Consider the following 16853-nt stretch of genomic DNA (forward strand, 5'->3'; position numbering starts at 1 on the left):
GATAGTTCTATTCTTAATTTTCTGAGGAATCTCCATACTGTTTTCCATAATGGCTGCACCAGTTTACATTCCCACCAGCAGTGTATGAGAGTTCCCTTTTCTCCACATCCTCTCCAACACTTATTATTTCTCGTCTTGTTAATTATAGCCATTCTGACAGATGTGAGGTGATATCTCATTGCAGTTTTGATTTGCATTTCGCTAATAATTAGTGATGTTGAACATCTTTTCATGTGCCTTTTGGCCATCTGTATATATCTTCTTTGGAAAAATATCTGTTCAGATCCTTTGCCCATTTTTTAGTTGGGCTGTTTGTCATTTTGTTGTTGAGTTGTATGAGTTCTTTATATATGTTGGATATTAACTCCTTATCAGATATATGATTTGCACATATCTTCTCCCAATTATTAGATTGTGTTTTCATTTTTTTAATTGTTTCCTTTGCCTTGCAGGAGATTTTTGGTTTGATGTAGTCCCATTTGTTTATTTTTTTCTTTTGTTTCTCTTGACTGGTGAGACATAGTGTTCAAAAAGATACTGCTAAGACTGATGTTAATGAGCACACTGCCTGTGTTTTCTTCTAGAAGTTTTATGGTTTTAGGTCTTACATTCAAGTCTAATTCATTTTGAATTACTTTTTGTATGTGGTGTAAGATAACGGTCTACGTTCATTCTTTTGCATCTGGCTGTCCAGTTTTCCCAACACCATTTATTGAAGTCTTTCCTTTCTTCATTGTATGTTCTTAGGTTCCTTGTTGAAAATTAGCTGTCCATAGATGTGTGGGTTTATTTCTGGACTCTCAATTCTATTCCACTGATCTGTGTATCTTTTTTCATGCCACCATGCTGTTTTGACTACTTTAGCTTTGTAGTGTATTTTGAAATCAGGGAGTGTAATACCTCCAGCTTTGTTCTTTTTTCTCAGGATTTCTTTTGTTGTTCCATATAAATTTTAGAATTCTTTGTTCTATTTCTGTGAAAAGTGTTGTTGGGACTTTGATAGGTATTGCATTGAATCTGTAGATTGCTTTAGGAAGTATGGACATTTTAACTATGTTAATTCTTCCAATCCAGGAGCATAGAATATCTTTCCATTTGTTTGTCTTTGATTTCTTTCAACAGTGCTTCCTGCTTTTCAGTGTACAGGTCTTTTACCTCTTTGGTTAAGTTTATTCCTAGTGTTTTATTCTTTTTGTTGTGATTATAAATGGGATTGTATTCTTAATTTCTCTTTGTGGTATTTCATTGTTAGTGTATAGAAACACAACTGATTTTTGTATGTTGATTTTGTACCCTGCAGCTTTACTGTATTCATTTATTATTTCTGATAGTTTTTTGGTGGATTCTTTTTAGAGTTTTCTATATATAAGATTGGGTTCATCTTGTTTGGTACTCTCGGTGCTTCCTTTACCTGGATGTCTGTTTCCTTGGTTAGGGAAATTCTCAGCTATTATTCCTTCATATTCTCTGCCCCTTTGTCTCTCTCTTCTCCTTCTGGGGCACCTATAATACAGATGTTACTACACTGGATGTTGTCCCAGAGGTCCCTTAGACTGTCCTTGTTCTTTTTAATTTTTTTTTCCATTCAGCTTGGGTGATTTCTTCTTCTTTTTCATCCAGATCACTGATCCCCATTCTTCTGTGTCATCCACTCTGCTGTTGATTCCCTCTAGTGAATTTTTCATTTCCATGATTGTATTCTTCAGTTCTGATTGGTTCTTTCTTATATTTTCCGATTCTTTGTTAGAGTTCTCAATGTGTATATCTGTTCTTCTCCCAAGATCAATGAGCATCCCTATGACTGTTTATACGCTTTATCAGGTAGATTGTTTATCTCTGTTGCATTTAGTTTTTTTCCTGAGGGTTTGTCCTGTTCCCCTATTTGGAACATATTCCTTTGTCTCTTCGTTTTGCCTGCTGCTTTGTGCTTACATCTGTGTGTTAGGTAGATCAGCTTCATCTCCCAATCTTGGAAATATGGCCTTATATAAGAGATGCCTTATGGGGCCCAGCAATGTGCTTCCCTCTCATCACCTGTTCCAGATGTTCCTGGAGTGTCCCCTGTGTGGGCTACATGTGCGCTTCTATTGTGGTGGGGTTGCTTTTGCTGCAGGTGCATGGGTAGGCTAGGCTGGCCCCCAGGCCAGCTGGTTGTAAGGGTCAGCTGTGTGCAGTTGCTGTGGTCACTTATTATTGGGTGGGGCAAGCCATGGTATGGCTGGCTCCATGGTCTAATAGCACGCAATTACTGCTGTTTTGCTGTTAAGCGAGTCAGACCCCCATTGTGGCTGGTTGCTAGGCTCAGGACTCACAGTTACTGTAATGCAGCTCTGATGTGGCCCTCTACAGTGTGGTGTTGTGGTTGGCTCTCTGAGGAATGCAGATGGGTGAGGCTGGTCCCAGGTCTGGCAGCACATAGTTGTTTCAGGCATTGGAAGGTGCTTAGATCCCCTGTGTGCGTGTTTGAAATGGCCAGCAGCACAATCTTCTATGGCTGTCATGCCCCACCCACCCCGCCTGTATGGTCCCAGAAGTTCACTATGGGCTAGCTGGTAGGTGAGGCCAGTCTCTGGGATGGGCTACCCACCTTGGCTGTGCTGGATTGATGTGGTGCTCTAGTGGGCGGGGAAAACCCCTATGCTAACAAGCTAGAGGAAGGAATCCATTGGTGTCTGCCAGCACAACTGAACTAGGTCACAATAATGGATGCCTCCAGTGTCTCAGTTGCTGGGGGCATAGTTGCCTCCTGCCTCTCTGAGATACACTCAGAGCTTAGTAAGTGAGCCTCTTTTACTAATGGCCTGTGCAGTTTTCTTGTCTCTCTCTGTTGGTTTCTGCATCAGGGGAATCTATGCATGGGCCTTTTAAGTGTGGGTTTTTCTTTCTCTCAAGTTCGATAATTGTTCAGGAGGTATTCCCCATTGGTTTTCAAAGCCGGCAAAGCCAGGTGTTATGGGATGTTTTCTCGGTTGTGCTGGATGTAAAGGTTGGCATGCTTATTGTGGCATAGGTCTCCTGCTCAGATCCCTCTGCTCCTCTGGGAAGAGCTTCGTACCTTTAAGATTGCTCTCAACCTTGAAGTGCCACCGCTAGGATGTGAATTTTTCCTCAGCAGAGGTATATTTCTGCCTCTTCCACCCCTGTCAGTGTTGTCCCTTGTCATGGGGGTTCTTTTTATCCTTTTTCCAGATCTATCTCAGAGGAAATTGTTTCACAGACAGCTATAGATTTGTTGTGTCCATGGGAGGAGGTGAGGTTAGAGTCCTCGTATGCTGCCATCTCTGCAGAATCTCTTCTCCAGCTTTTTATTTTGAAGAATTTCAAACCTACAGACTAGTTAAAAGAATGATAAAATGAACACGTGAATGCTCTCCACCTGGATTTTTAAAATAAGCATTTTACCATATTTGCTTTATCTTTTTCTCTCTAAATATGTATACATATTTTTTCTAAGCTGTCTGAAAGTAGATTGCAGACATCCTGACATTGTACCTATAAAAACTTAAACACATATCCTAAAAATGACATTTGCTTACATATTGCAATACCATTTATAATACCTGAAAAAATTAATAGTAATTCCATAATATCATCTACAATCCAGACCATATTCAGATTTTTTTCAAATGCCGGAATTATTTTTAACTAGGTTCTAACTGAAAGATTATTTGAGATGAGGATATTGTGAGGAGGAACCATTACCAGTAAACTACTGAATGTGTATGCAGTGTGTATGTGTTCATTTCCCCCTCTTCTAGCCTTTTATTTTGAAATTTTGAACTACAGAAAAGTTTAAGAATTAGTATGATGAACACCTGTATGTCACCTAGATTATTATAACATTTTTGCACACTTGTTTTATCTTTTTTCCTCTCTCTTTTTCAAAACAGTTTGCATATAAGCTGTATGCATCACACAAAAGCACCCCTAAATACTTGAGTATGTGTTTTCCGGGAAAAGAACGTTATTTTACATAACCACAATAACATTATTACATCCAAGAAATTTAATAATTATATAATATATAATAATATGTAATATACAGTACGTGTTCATATTTCCCAAATTGACCCAGAAGTATTTCTTGAAACTGCCTACTATGTGTTGTTTAGGACTTAGGTACATAGAGCTGAATAAATCAATCATATTCATATCACTACTAATGAATGCTGGAATGACTGATGACTTTATGTCTGATAGTAGCAAAGTAACTCCTGTATTTATCTTTCTTCAAATGCTTAAAGCTAAATATATTGTAAGAACACCTGGAACTTATTAATTCAGTATTGCTCTTTTACAGATGAGCCTGAAGTCTTGACAGAGCCTCCAAGTGCCACAACCACTACGACCATAGGTATATCTGCAACCTGGACAACTTTGGCAGGTTCCCATGGTAAAAGAAATAATACCATAACTACAACCAGTTCAAAGAGGAAAAACAGGAAAAATAAAATTAATCCAGAAAATGTTCAAATTATATTTGATGATCCACTACCGATCTCATACAGTCAGCCAGAGAAGGTGAACGGAGAGTCCAAGAGCAGCAGTACCAGCGAGAGCGGAGACAGTGATAACATGAGGATTTCCAGCTGTAGTGATGAAAGTAGTAACAGCAACAGCAGCCGAAAGAGTGACAATCATTCACCTGCTGTGGTCACTACCACTGTGACCAGCAAGAAGCAGCCATCTGTTCTGGTTACATTTCCAAAGGAGGAGAGAAAATCTGTTTCTGGCAAGGCTGCAATAAAGTTAGTTCCAATTTTTATAATTTATGTTATCATTATGAGATGCTTTGTTGCTGAATTTTTTAGTAAAGCAAACAAATTAACAACTGGCAAAATAAGGGTTTGTCTTTATGCTAAAGAAGGCACAATTTCATTTGAATTGAAGAATAAGGTATTTTTTAGATTTTGTATTAATGAATAAGAAAATTATTTTTACTATGTACTTTCTTCATTTTGGTTGTTAAACTTAGCCCATAAAAATACTGATTATGGTTTCTTGGGGGTTATTATTGTGATTCAGCTCTGCTAAATATGATCACGAGATAGTATCTTAAAAATTCACTCTTCATATTATGCTAAGTATTGAAAAGTGAAAAGTAAGTTCCTCATTTATTCACCATATTTAGTCTAAAAATAAATAAAAGAATAAAATTATATAATAGATGGCCTTTATCGTTTAAAAATTCTACATCCGTTCTATATTTAATGTACTTTTCCTTCTTCTGTTAAAGATTGTCAGAGACTATCAGTGAAGTGACCAGTAACTCTCTGTCCACTTGCACAAAATCTGGTCCATCTCCCCTTTCCTCTCCAAATGGGAAGTTAACAGTAGCAAGTCCTAAACGTGGACAAAAGAGAGAAGAAGGATGGAAAGAAGTTGTAAGAAGGTGAGTGTTTCTTTGATTGTTTTTCTCATTCTTTTTATGTGCTGTATTTCACAGTGAAGTGTGGTTTACCTTACAGTTAAAATCCTCCAGCTATTCCAAAGGTTGCAGACAAACTAGTGTCCCAAGGCTGAATCTGGCCAATAGAGACACCCTACAGCCTATTTTAGGTGAAAATAAAAGTTATATGTTAATACTTTTTAAATTGGGAGATTTTACATAAAAAGTTAGATAATTGTAGTATCTGCTTGACCCCCATAGGTGTTGGTATTTGGTAGAGAACCAATTTAAGCTCTTGAAGGTGATAGATTATGTCTTGTCAGCTTTGTAATCTTAGAGCCTAGTACGTAATGTCTGCTTGACATTAATGTGTTACATTACTTGTAAATATTTGAAGAATGAATAAGTATTGGTTTTAACCTACTCTAATCTTTAAATTATAAGATACCTTTATTTCAAGAATTTTAGGACTAAAATATTTTGTTATATTTTGCTTGGGATTTTGTGGTTTTTGTTTTTGTGGTTTTGTTTTTGTTTTTGTTGTTGTTTTGTGAGGAAGATTGGCCCTGAGCTAACATCCGTTGCCAGTCTTCATCTTTTCACTAAGAAAGATTAGCCCTGAGCTGACATCACTGCCCATCTTCCTCCATTTTGTATGTGGGATGCTGCCACAGCATGGCTTGATGAGCAGTGTGTAGGTCCACACCTGGGATCCGAACCTATGAACCACAGGTTGCTGAAGCTGAGTACGCAAACTTAACCACTACGCCACTGGGCCGGCCCCTTGCTTGGGATTTTTTAAGTAATGAGTGTCAAAAAGTGAAACAGTATTCAGAAACTAAAAGGTAGTAAAATACCACAAACCCAGAAAGAATGTGATCTATTATAAATCTTTGATAACTTCTTTTAAAGAACTTTCCAGAAATTTTACAAAAAAATTAAACTTTTGAGGTCAGCCAGGTAGCATAGTGGTTAAGTTCACACACTCCACTTCAGCAGCCCAGGGTTCACAAGTTCAGACCCTGGGCGCAGACTTAGCACCATTCATCAAGCCAGTCTGTTGTGGCATCCCACATAAAATAGAGGAAGATTGGCACAGATGTTAGCTCAGAGCCCATCTTCCTCAAAAAAAAAATTAAGCTCTTGATTATTTGAAACAAGAGCTGTAATGAACCAAACTTATTACTATTAATTTCAAAATGCACTGTACATTTTGTTTCTTATTTTGGACCAAAGCCACCTCCTTACCCCTATTTCTGTCTTTATCTTTATCTTTGTCTCTGTCTCACACACACACACACTCTTAACTCATTCACATACACACACTCTATTGGACTAATTGAAATCAGACATCACAGTACTCTCCATACATGAGTAAAGTAATTCAGTTTTTCTGCATGCATTTTATATTGTGATATACAAAGAAATTCTTAACTAATTTGAAAATAATGATCACTGACTGATTATTATACCCTTTAGGGAAAAAGGAATTATCAGGTAACTTAGATATATATATTAAAGGGCATGGGTCATACCTTACCTTTAAAAAATGCATTTTATTTTAATGTTTAACCTACCATTCTAAATAAATAACTTACTTGTTCATTAAAGCGTAATTGACTCATTCTCTTTATTGAGAGTTATACTGTATTTCTTTTAGAAGTATTCTTTAATTTAGACTTGTCAGAAATTTGTATCTTCCTTTCCTGAATCTGAATGTTTAAAATTGTAATGTAATTTTGCAAGTGTTAGATCAGTTTGGTTTTTTTGAAATTCTGGTGGGTATTTTCTCCTTCCTCACAATGCTGAACATCCTTTAGTAGGTTTCCATATTTGTGGCTAATCATTTAATGCCTCTAGAAGAATGCAGGAAAACAATGAATTTTTAAGATCATCTTTTCAGTTACATATTAGAGAATAAAAATAAGATTATGAGTCAAACACCCAGAGGCACCCACAGAAGCCTTTCTTGAATCTTTGGGCTAGATCAGATGTCCCAACCAATGTGTCTTTACGGTACCTTTCTTAGAGCATTCATGGCATGATGTTGTAGTTTTCTTCCTTGGTGTCTGCATAGTCAATATGTGTGGGTAGGAACCCATGTCTATCTTATTTACTGTTAGTATTTGCATTAACCCAGTGCATGTCTACATATGATATGTGCTTTACAGGTATTAATGAAGAATGAAAGTCAAAAAAGCTAACGGTGTTTGGTAATGAGATGAGAAGCTATGGTAAAGCTTTATCTTTTCCTCTCTTTCTCTTTCTTTCTCTCTCTTTCTCTCTTTCTTTTCTGTAACTCCTCGTTGCCTTTTATCACCTGGGCTGAGACTAGCTGGAAAAGGATTATTCAACAATGATCTATTGTGTATTTACAGAAACGTATTTTAGTAATACTTTCTCTTTTATTTTAATCACAACCACTGATGCTAATGATGTATCTTTGCAACTTTTTAAACAGGTCAAAGAAAGTATCTGTTCCATCAACTGTGATATCTAGAGTGATTGGAAGAGGAGGCTGTAACATTAATGCTATTCGGGAGTTCACTGGTGCACACATAGATATTGATAAGCAGAAAGACAAGACAGGAGACCGGATAATAACTATAAGGCAAAATTTTGTCTCTTATGTCTTCTTCCTTTGTGTTTTATTGCATTATAGCTTAATGAAATAGAAACATTTGAGTTTTTAGTGGAACTTTGTATTTATTAACATACTTTTTTAAAATAGGAATCCAATTAGTATTTGAGAAGATAACCTTTATAATTTTTTCTTTAATTCATATGCTCTTGTGAAGTATTTCAAAGGACTTTAAAGGAATTTTTCTTTTGTATGTGTGTGACAAAGGTTTAGATAGTCTTTTCCTTACATAAACTGTTCATATGACATTCTTAAAAATTTATTCTAAGACTTTTTGAAAAGGAATGAGTTTCTAACACACTTTAAGCAGTATTTTTCCATCTTTCTCTTAAATTAGCTTTTGAGATTTGTTATTTTGAGATTGTGTCCTTAGAATATGAGCTTAGGGGCCGGCCCCATGGCGGAGTGTTTAAGTTCCCGCACTCTGCTTTGACGGCCCAGGATTTCACCAGGTCGAATCCTGGGCACAGACATGGCACCGTTCATCAAACCATGCTGAGACCGCATCCCACATGCACAACTGAAAAATACACAACTATGTACCGGGGGCTTTGGGAGAAAAAGGAAAAGAAAATAAAATCTTAAAAAAAAAAAAGAATATGAGCTTAGTAGTAGATTTAAATCTGAAGTGGATATTTGTCTTGAATTTAATATGTCTGTATCTAAATAGTCTTAAAATAAAGATAATATTCTAAGAAATCATAGGTTTGTTTGTAAGAGGCAGCTGCCCCTTCACATAATAAGAGGACCAATAGATATAGACTACCTAAAAAAGAAAGAGGCAATTAGCTGTCTCTGTTTTGTACTTATCCTCCTCTCTTATCTTGTTTTTCCGTCTCCTGGGATAAGTGGGTAGTCATAACCTGCCTTATCTAGAGAAGAGGGAAGCGGATACCCCATATGAGTAATTTCCCCCTTAGGGTTTCCGTAAGTCCTTCCTTACGATCAAATATTGTCCTGAAGATTCAACACTAGAGTTTGACCTTATGGCCATTGTTGGCATTATCTGGATGCCTCTCTCATTCTCAGACATCATTCCAGAGGAATTATAATAATAATTCTACTAATGGAGAAACCACTAACAAATATGTTGTAGATGGAGTTATCTTAGGTCCCAGGATTTAAGAATTTTCTTACTCAATTGTATCATTTTCTTTTTTTACCTGTATTGCTTTTAGTATTGATCAACTGTTTAACTTGACAGTAATACATGGATTACACAGGCTTTTAAGTACAGTGGTTTTCCTAACTGTAATGTATTTTACAGTAGGAAAATGATTTCTTAGTTTAAGGAAACAGTAGTAAAATGAATTTTTGAAAAATAAATTCTTTACTGTTCCTTTGAAAATTATAGTGGCATGTCAGGACAGTTTATTGCTTTGTTTGCAAAATACCTCAAGAATAGTCAGAAATTTGCTCCTAGCCTTGTTATCTGTGTTCTGTATGTATGTACACACATGAATGAATTTAGGCTTTATATATTAAAAAGTAGGGGAAATTGGACCTAATTTTTTTTTCTCTCAACTCACAGAGGTGGCACTGAATCAACAAGACAAGCAACTCAGTTGATCAATGCTCTGATCAAGGATCCAGACAAAGAAATTGATGAACTTATTCCAAAGAATCGTTTGAAAAGCTCCTCAGCAAATTCCAAAATAGGGTCATCAGCACCTACCACCACTGCTGCTAACAGTTCCTTAATGGGAATTAAAATGACGACTGTAGCTCTGTCATCAACATCTCAAACTGCCACAGCACTCACTGTGCCTGCAATTTCTTCTGCATCTACTCACAAAACCATTAAGAATCCAGTGAATAATGTGAGGCCTGGTTTTCCAGTTTCTCTTCCATTAGCATATCCTCCTCCACAGTTTGCACATGCTTTGCTTGCTGCTCAGACTTTCCAGCAGATCCGTCCACCAAGGTTGCCCATGACCCACTTTGGAGGTACTTTTCCACCAGCTCAATCCACTTGGGGTCCTTTTCCTGTCAGGCCTTTGAGCCCTGCCAGAGCTACTAACTCGCCTAAGCCTCACATGGTGCCTCGCCATAGCAATCAGAATAGCAGTGGTTCTCAGGTGAATTCAGCAGGTTCTTTAACTTCAAGTCCAACAACTACAACCAGTTCATCAGCTTCAACGGTGCCTGGTACATCTACAAATGGCAGTCCAAGTTCTCCTTCTGTCAGAAGGCAGCTTTTTGTCACGGTTGTGAAGACATCCAATGCCACCACAACAACGGTCACAACCACAGCAAGCAACAACAGCACTGCACCCACAAATGCCACATATCCTATGCCTACTGCCAAAGAACACTACCCAGTATCATCCCCATCTTCCCCATCACCACCAGCCCACCCAGGAGGGGTTTCTAGAAACAGCCCCTTGGATTGTGGAACAGCATCTCCCAATAAAGGGGCATCTTCCTCTGAACAGGAAGCAGGTAGTCCACCCGTATTAGAAACGGCAAACAGTAGACCTCCAAACAGCAGCAGTTCTTCTGGGAGTTCATCAGTTCATTCTACTCAGCAACAACCCCCGGGATCTGTTTCTCAGGAGCCAAGACCACCTCTTCAGCAGTCTCAGGTTCCTCCCCCGGAAGTTAGAATGACTGTTCCTCCTTTAGCAACAACAAGTTCTGCTCCAGTGGCGGTGCCTTCTACTGCCCCAGTGACTTACCCTATGCCTCAAACACAAATGGGATGCTCCCAGCCTGCTCCTAAAATGGAAACCCCTGCTATTAGACCACCCTCTCATGGCACAGCTCCCCCTCACAAGAATCCAGCTCCAGTGCAAAATTCATCTGTTGCAGTCCTCAGTGTCAATCACATTAAACGACCTCACAGTGTTCCCTCTTCTGTCCAGCTACCTTCAACCTTAAGTACACAAAGTGCTTGTCAAAATTCAGTACATCCAGCAAATAAGCCTATAGCTCCCAATTTTAGTGCTCCTTTACCATTTGGGCCCTTTAGCACATTGTTTGAAAACAGCCCTACTTCTGCTCATGCCTTCTGGGGAGGATCTGTTGTTTCATCTCAGTCAACACCAGAATCTATGCTATCAGGAAAATCCTCATATTTGCCAAATTCTGATCCTTTACATCAGTCTGATACTTCCAAAGCTCCAGGTTTTCGACCACCATTACAGAGACCTGCTCCAAGTCCCTCAGGTGAGTTTGTATTTTCTGACATTTTTGCTGCTGCTCATTTACTCAGGTGATGTGAAAACTCTCAGTCGTTTTCTAACATTTTTACCCTATGACTATGTCAGATGGACAGAAATTGTTGTATTCAGTTAACTCAAATGCCGTTATGAATATGGTGTGTATTTTTTTGTAAATCTTTTTAGAAGCTGTAGTGGATTTTATCTTGAACTTCCCATAAATTTGTTTATCAGGAATATTTTTCTCTCAAAATAAGTCTCTATGATTTAATTTAATAAGGTAACACCGTCAGTTTGCTTTTATTTCAAATAAATAATTAACAAAGATTGTTTAAATTTGATTTTATTTCTGATCATCTTTTTTGTTTTTAAAATAATCAGAAAAATCTAGAGCTACGTAGTTCAGTAAAGTAGCCACTAACCATATGTGCCATTTAAATTAAAACTAAATTAAAATTAAGTAAAATTAAAATTTCATCTCACTCAAGCTGGCTGTCTTTCTTGCTTTTTAAATTTTTTTCCAGTTTTGCTGAAGTGTATTAACAGACATCATTATGTAAGTTTACGATGTGTAGCGTCATAGTTTCACTTACATATTGTGCAGTGATTACAATAATTAGCATTCATCTCATATAGATACAATAAAAAGAAAAAACAAAAATTTTTAAAAATTCTTTTTCTTTGTGATGAGTACTCTTAAGATCTACTCTCTTAACAGCTTTCCTGTATATCTTATAGCAGTGTTAACTGTAGTCATCATGTTGTACATTATATCCCTGTTACTTATTTATCCTGTCACTGGAAGTTTGTAGCTTTTAACCACCTTCCTCGAATTCCCCTTTTCCCCCGACCCCCTGCCTCTGGTAACCACAGTTAGATCTCTTTTTCTATGAGTTTGCTTGTTTGTTTGTTTTAGATCCCACACATAAGTGAGATCATACAGTTATTGTCTTTCTCTCTCTGACTTATTTTACTTAATATAATGCCCTCGAGGTCCACCCATGTTGTCGCAAATGGCATAATTTTCTTTTTTATTTATTTATTTTTTAATTTTTTATTTATTTTTTGAGGAAGATTAGCCCTGAGCTAACATCTGCTGCCAAACCTCCTCTTTTTGCTGAAGAAGACTGGCCCTGAGCTAACATCCGTGCCCATCTTCCTCTACTTTACATGTGGATCGCCTACCACAGCATGGGGTGCCAAGCGGTGCCATATCCGCACCCGGGATCCAAACCAGCGAATCCCGGGCCGCCGAAGCGGAACATGCGCACTTAACCACTGCACCACCCGGCTGGCCCTTTCCTTCTTTTTCATGGCGGAATAATATTTGTGTGTGTGTGTGTGTGTGTGTGTACCACATCTTATCTATTCATCCGTCAATGGACACTTAGTTGTTTCCATGTCTTGGTTATTGTAGATAATGCTGCTATGAACATAAGAGTGCAGATATCTTTTTGAGTTAGTGGGTTTTTTTGTTTCCTTTGGATATATTCCCAGAAAGGAATTGCTAGATCATACGGTATTTCTACTTTTAATTTTTTGAGGATCCTCCATACTGTTTTCTATAGTGGCTAAGTTGGCCATATTTCAAGTGCTTAATAAACACGTATGGCTAGAGGCTGTCATACTAGACAGCACAGATATCTGTTATAGAAAGTTCTCGTGGACAATGCTGACATTTATCGATTATCTAAAGATCTCCTGGTTGTGAGTGCTTTTTTCTTTTTAGCTTTTTACTTTGAAATATTTTTAGACTTATAGAAGAAGAATTCTATAATTACCCCAGCTTCTCCTAATGTAAACATAGGATTATCTTGCATAATCATGGTACATTTATTAAAACTAAGAAATTAATATTGGTACAGTATAATTAACTCTACTACAGACTTTATTCAGATTTCTCAAGTTTTTCCAATAGTATCCTTTTTCTGTTGCAGTGTCCAATCCAGGATACCAGGTTGCATTTAGAGCAATGTGTTTGAATATAAACATTTTAAGTAATTAAAGGTAATCCATGCCAGAGATAGACAAACTGGTCTGTGGACCAAATGTGGCCTGCTACCTGTTTTTACATTTCTGTTTTTTTTTTTTTTATTGAGGTATAATGTTATCTAAGATTTTTTTAAATAGTTTTTAGGAAAATTTTAGAAAGTGTAATATGTGACCAAAAAATAGGAAATTCAAAATTCAGTGTTCATAGATAAAATTTTATTAAAGCACAGCCATGCCCATTCATTTACATATTGTGTCATGGCTGCTTTCATGCTCTGCTGACAGCCTAAAAATATTCACTGTTCAGCCCTTTACAGAAGGGTTGCCAACCTGATCTGTGTTATTGAGATGACATGCTGGGACTAAAGATTTCTAAATTTGATGTGATACTGGATGTTATTTTTACATATTTCTATAACATATAAATACAATGTAATGAACTTAGTCAGTAAATATGTCTTTCCTGGGGAGTGACTGAAATACTTAAGTGTACTTTCAAAAACAGTTTCTCTTGAGTACTAAAATAATAGAATCAATATAATTTGATTTTAAAAGATCACCATATGCTAATGTGTTGGAAATACTTTTATATTTCATTTTTATAATAGTTGGAATTTTGTGAAAATACTTCACTTTTCAAAAATTGTGAAATCTAGGTAGTGTGTTCAGAAAGACTAAAATTAAGATTTAGAGAAAAAAGAAATAAATTCTTATTATGTGGAAAGGTATAGAAAAAGGCTCATCTTCTTTATAAGGGAGGTGTGGGGGTGAAGAGTTGATGAGAACCAAAATTAGGATTGAAATCTAACTTGCGAATTTATCAGAGAAGGATATTACTAGATTCAGGTCAAAACAGGCATGTTTTCCTTCACAGCTATGCCACTAATACTACACCCAAGAAAATTAACATTAGTTCAGTAATAACACCCGATATGTAGTACCATCATCCCAAGTATATTCCTTTTTTTTCCCTTAGTGAGGAAGATTGGCCCTGAGCTAACACCTGTTGCCAATCTCCCTCTTTTTGCTTGAGAAAGATTGTTTCTGAGCTAACATCTGTGCCTGTTTTTCTCTATTTTGTATGTGAGATGCTGCCACATCATGGCTTGATGAGCGGTGTGTAGGTCTGCACCTGGGATCCAAACCAGCCAATCCCGGGCCACAGAAGCAGAACGCGCAAACTTAACCACTACGCCACTGGGCTGGTCCCCCAAACTGATTTTTTTATGCTGGTTGTTTTGTTTTTTTTTTTACTTTTGATCCAAGATCCAATCAAGGTTTACACTTGCTTTTGGCTGTTATGTCTCATTGGTCTCCCTCAGTCTAAAGCATCTCACTACCTTCCTTTGTTATTCTTGATATTGAATCCTTTGAAGAATCCAGTTGTCCTGAAGGATAGTCCACATTTCAGGTTCATCTGTTTCCTTAATCCATGATTATACATTCAGGTCGGATACTTTTTGCAGGAACTTTAGATAGGTAATGTTTTGAAGCTCACACTAGGATATATCAGGAGGCACTCAGTGACAGATTGTCCCACTATTGGCTATGGAAAGGATGGCCACTTAGTTAAGATGCTGATCCTTAGATCTCTCCATTGTAGAAGTATAGCTACGCCTTTTTTTCCTCACCCTGTAGTTCTTTTTTTAAGACTTTTTTTTTTAAATAGAACTTTTAGGTTACAGCAAAACTGAGAGAAAAGTGCAGAGATTTCCCACATGCCTCCTGCCCCCATACAGGCATAGACTCCCCCATTGTCAACATCCCCCACCAGAATGGTACATTTGTTATAATTGATGGACCTACATTAACACATCCAAAGTCCATAGCTTACAATAGAGTTCACTTAGTGTTGTATGTTCTGTGGGTTTGAACAAATGTCTAATGACATGTATCCACCATTATAGTATTGTGCAGAATATGTTCACTGTCTCAAAAATCCTCTGTGCTTGAGGAAGATTAGCCCTGAGCTGACGTCTGTGCCAGCCTTCCTCCATTTTTTTTTATGTGGGACTCCTCCACAGCATGGTTGGTGAGTGGAGTAGGTCTGCACCTGGGATCCGAACCTGCAAACCCATGCTGCTGAAGGGGAGCATGCAGAACGTTAACCACTCAGCCAAGGGGCTGGGCCCCCTCCTAAGTTTTTTAAAGATAAATTTTTATACTACCCCTTGGGTATTAAACCTTTTTAAACTCCAGTGTTGATATTAAGTCTACATGTATTCTATAATAACTAATCAAATGTTAAAACTAAATATAGAAATATTTTCCTTGGTAGTTATTCCTCTTTTATAAAGTAAAGTGGGATATAGTGAGTCTGTGGACTAAAAGAAATAAGCATGGAGAAACTTTTTTAATGTAAAATGTTTTGGGATATATTAGGGACCTCTTGGAATTTCAGGTTTTTCTAATTGTTTCTCCTAGAGGGTAACTATGATTATCCTTCTGCATTGTAGGTATTGTCAATATGGACTCGCCATATGGTTCTGTAACACCTTCTTCTACACATTTGGGGAACTTTGCTTCAAACCTTTCAGGAGGTCAAATGTATGGACCTGGGGCACCCCTTGGAGGAGCACCCGCAGCTGCTAACTTTAACAGACAACATTTTTCCCCACTTAGTTTGTTGACTCCATGTTCATCAGCATCAAATGGTGAGTATTATACACTGTGGTTCCTTAAGAAGAGTTTGCATATATGTTTTTTTTAAGACAAGAGGTTTTAAGTTTTTCAAAGTTTGGAATTTTTAACTTTTAAACCTCATCATAATTTTAATACTGTAAAAATGTAATTTGTATTATGACAGTCTGTGAAATCAGGAATACTTTCAATAGAATTTCTAGATTTTTAAATTAACTGGAATCAACCTCTGTTATATCAATCCTAGAATATTATATAGAAATTTATTTTAAAAGGGATCATTTTCTCGAGGAAAAAAATTAATCTTGTCGTACCTCCTATTGCTTTACATTTACTTTTAGTTTTATTTGAGACTACAGCTACCAAGGAGAAAGATTTCTAGCCTTAAAGGTATTTACGTCACATGGTTTTGTCCACCTTTCAATCTCATCTACTATGTTAACAGCACAACTGATTTCACATTATCTGATGTGTGTTTTTAGCTGTAGTCAGACTTTTGAAGCTGATTTTCAAACTAAGGAAGAGCAGTCATAGAGACTTCAACTCACATTAAGAGAATTCTCTAGTAAGGTTATTGGGTTTTGTGGGTTTTGTGTTTGTAGTTCTTAATTTTTCTTTTTTTTTTTGTGGGGATAAAGACATGAAATTGCTTTCTCCTTGAGGAAATTATAAGAATCATTTTTTAAACTACCAAATTTCTTCTAACAATGCTAGAACCTACATAACAGAGCCTGGTTAACTGAATGAAAGAGTAAAAAATAATTTAAATATTCGAGAGATGCATATCAAAGTACATTGCCAGTTAAAGCATGAAGTAAGTTATAGCCTGTAATGAGTTTACATATTGTGTAGTTTTTCTTGTGTTTGTCAAATAATGAGGACTGTCACATAGCAAGAGTATTTATTATCCTTGCACAGGTTTCCCTAAGTGTGAGGGTAAATGGTTTAAGAAAGAATTCAGGGGCTGGCCCCGTGGCCAATTGGTTAAGTTCGTGAGCTCCCCTTCTGCAGCCCAGGGTTTCCCAGGTTC

The 16853-nt window shown here is 37.1% G+C and overlaps 1 protein-coding gene across 9 annotated transcripts in view; it reads left to right on the forward strand.

Moving 5' to 3' along the window:
• Positions 1-16853, forward strand: part of ANKRD17 (ankyrin repeat domain 17) — a 163186-nt gene that overhangs the window by 135578 nt on the left and 10755 nt on the right. For all 9 annotated transcript variants that reach the window (XM_014847236.3, XM_014847237.3, XM_014847239.3 and 6 more), the window contains 5 exons: positions 4301-4748; positions 5237-5392; positions 7851-8000; positions 9562-11198; positions 15640-15837. In XM_014847236.3, coding sequence (XP_014702722.2) covers positions 4301-4748; positions 5237-5392; positions 7851-8000; positions 9562-11198; positions 15640-15837 — 2589 coding nt within the window. The remainder of the gene's footprint in view (positions 1-4300; positions 4749-5236; positions 5393-7850; positions 8001-9561; positions 11199-15639; positions 15838-16853) is intronic.

This window comes from Equus asinus, chromosome 3 (assembly GCF_041296235.1).
Source record: "Equus asinus isolate D_3611 breed Donkey chromosome 3, EquAss-T2T_v2, whole genome shotgun sequence".
NCBI classification, from domain to species: domain Eukaryota; kingdom Metazoa; phylum Chordata; class Mammalia; order Perissodactyla; family Equidae; genus Equus; species Equus asinus.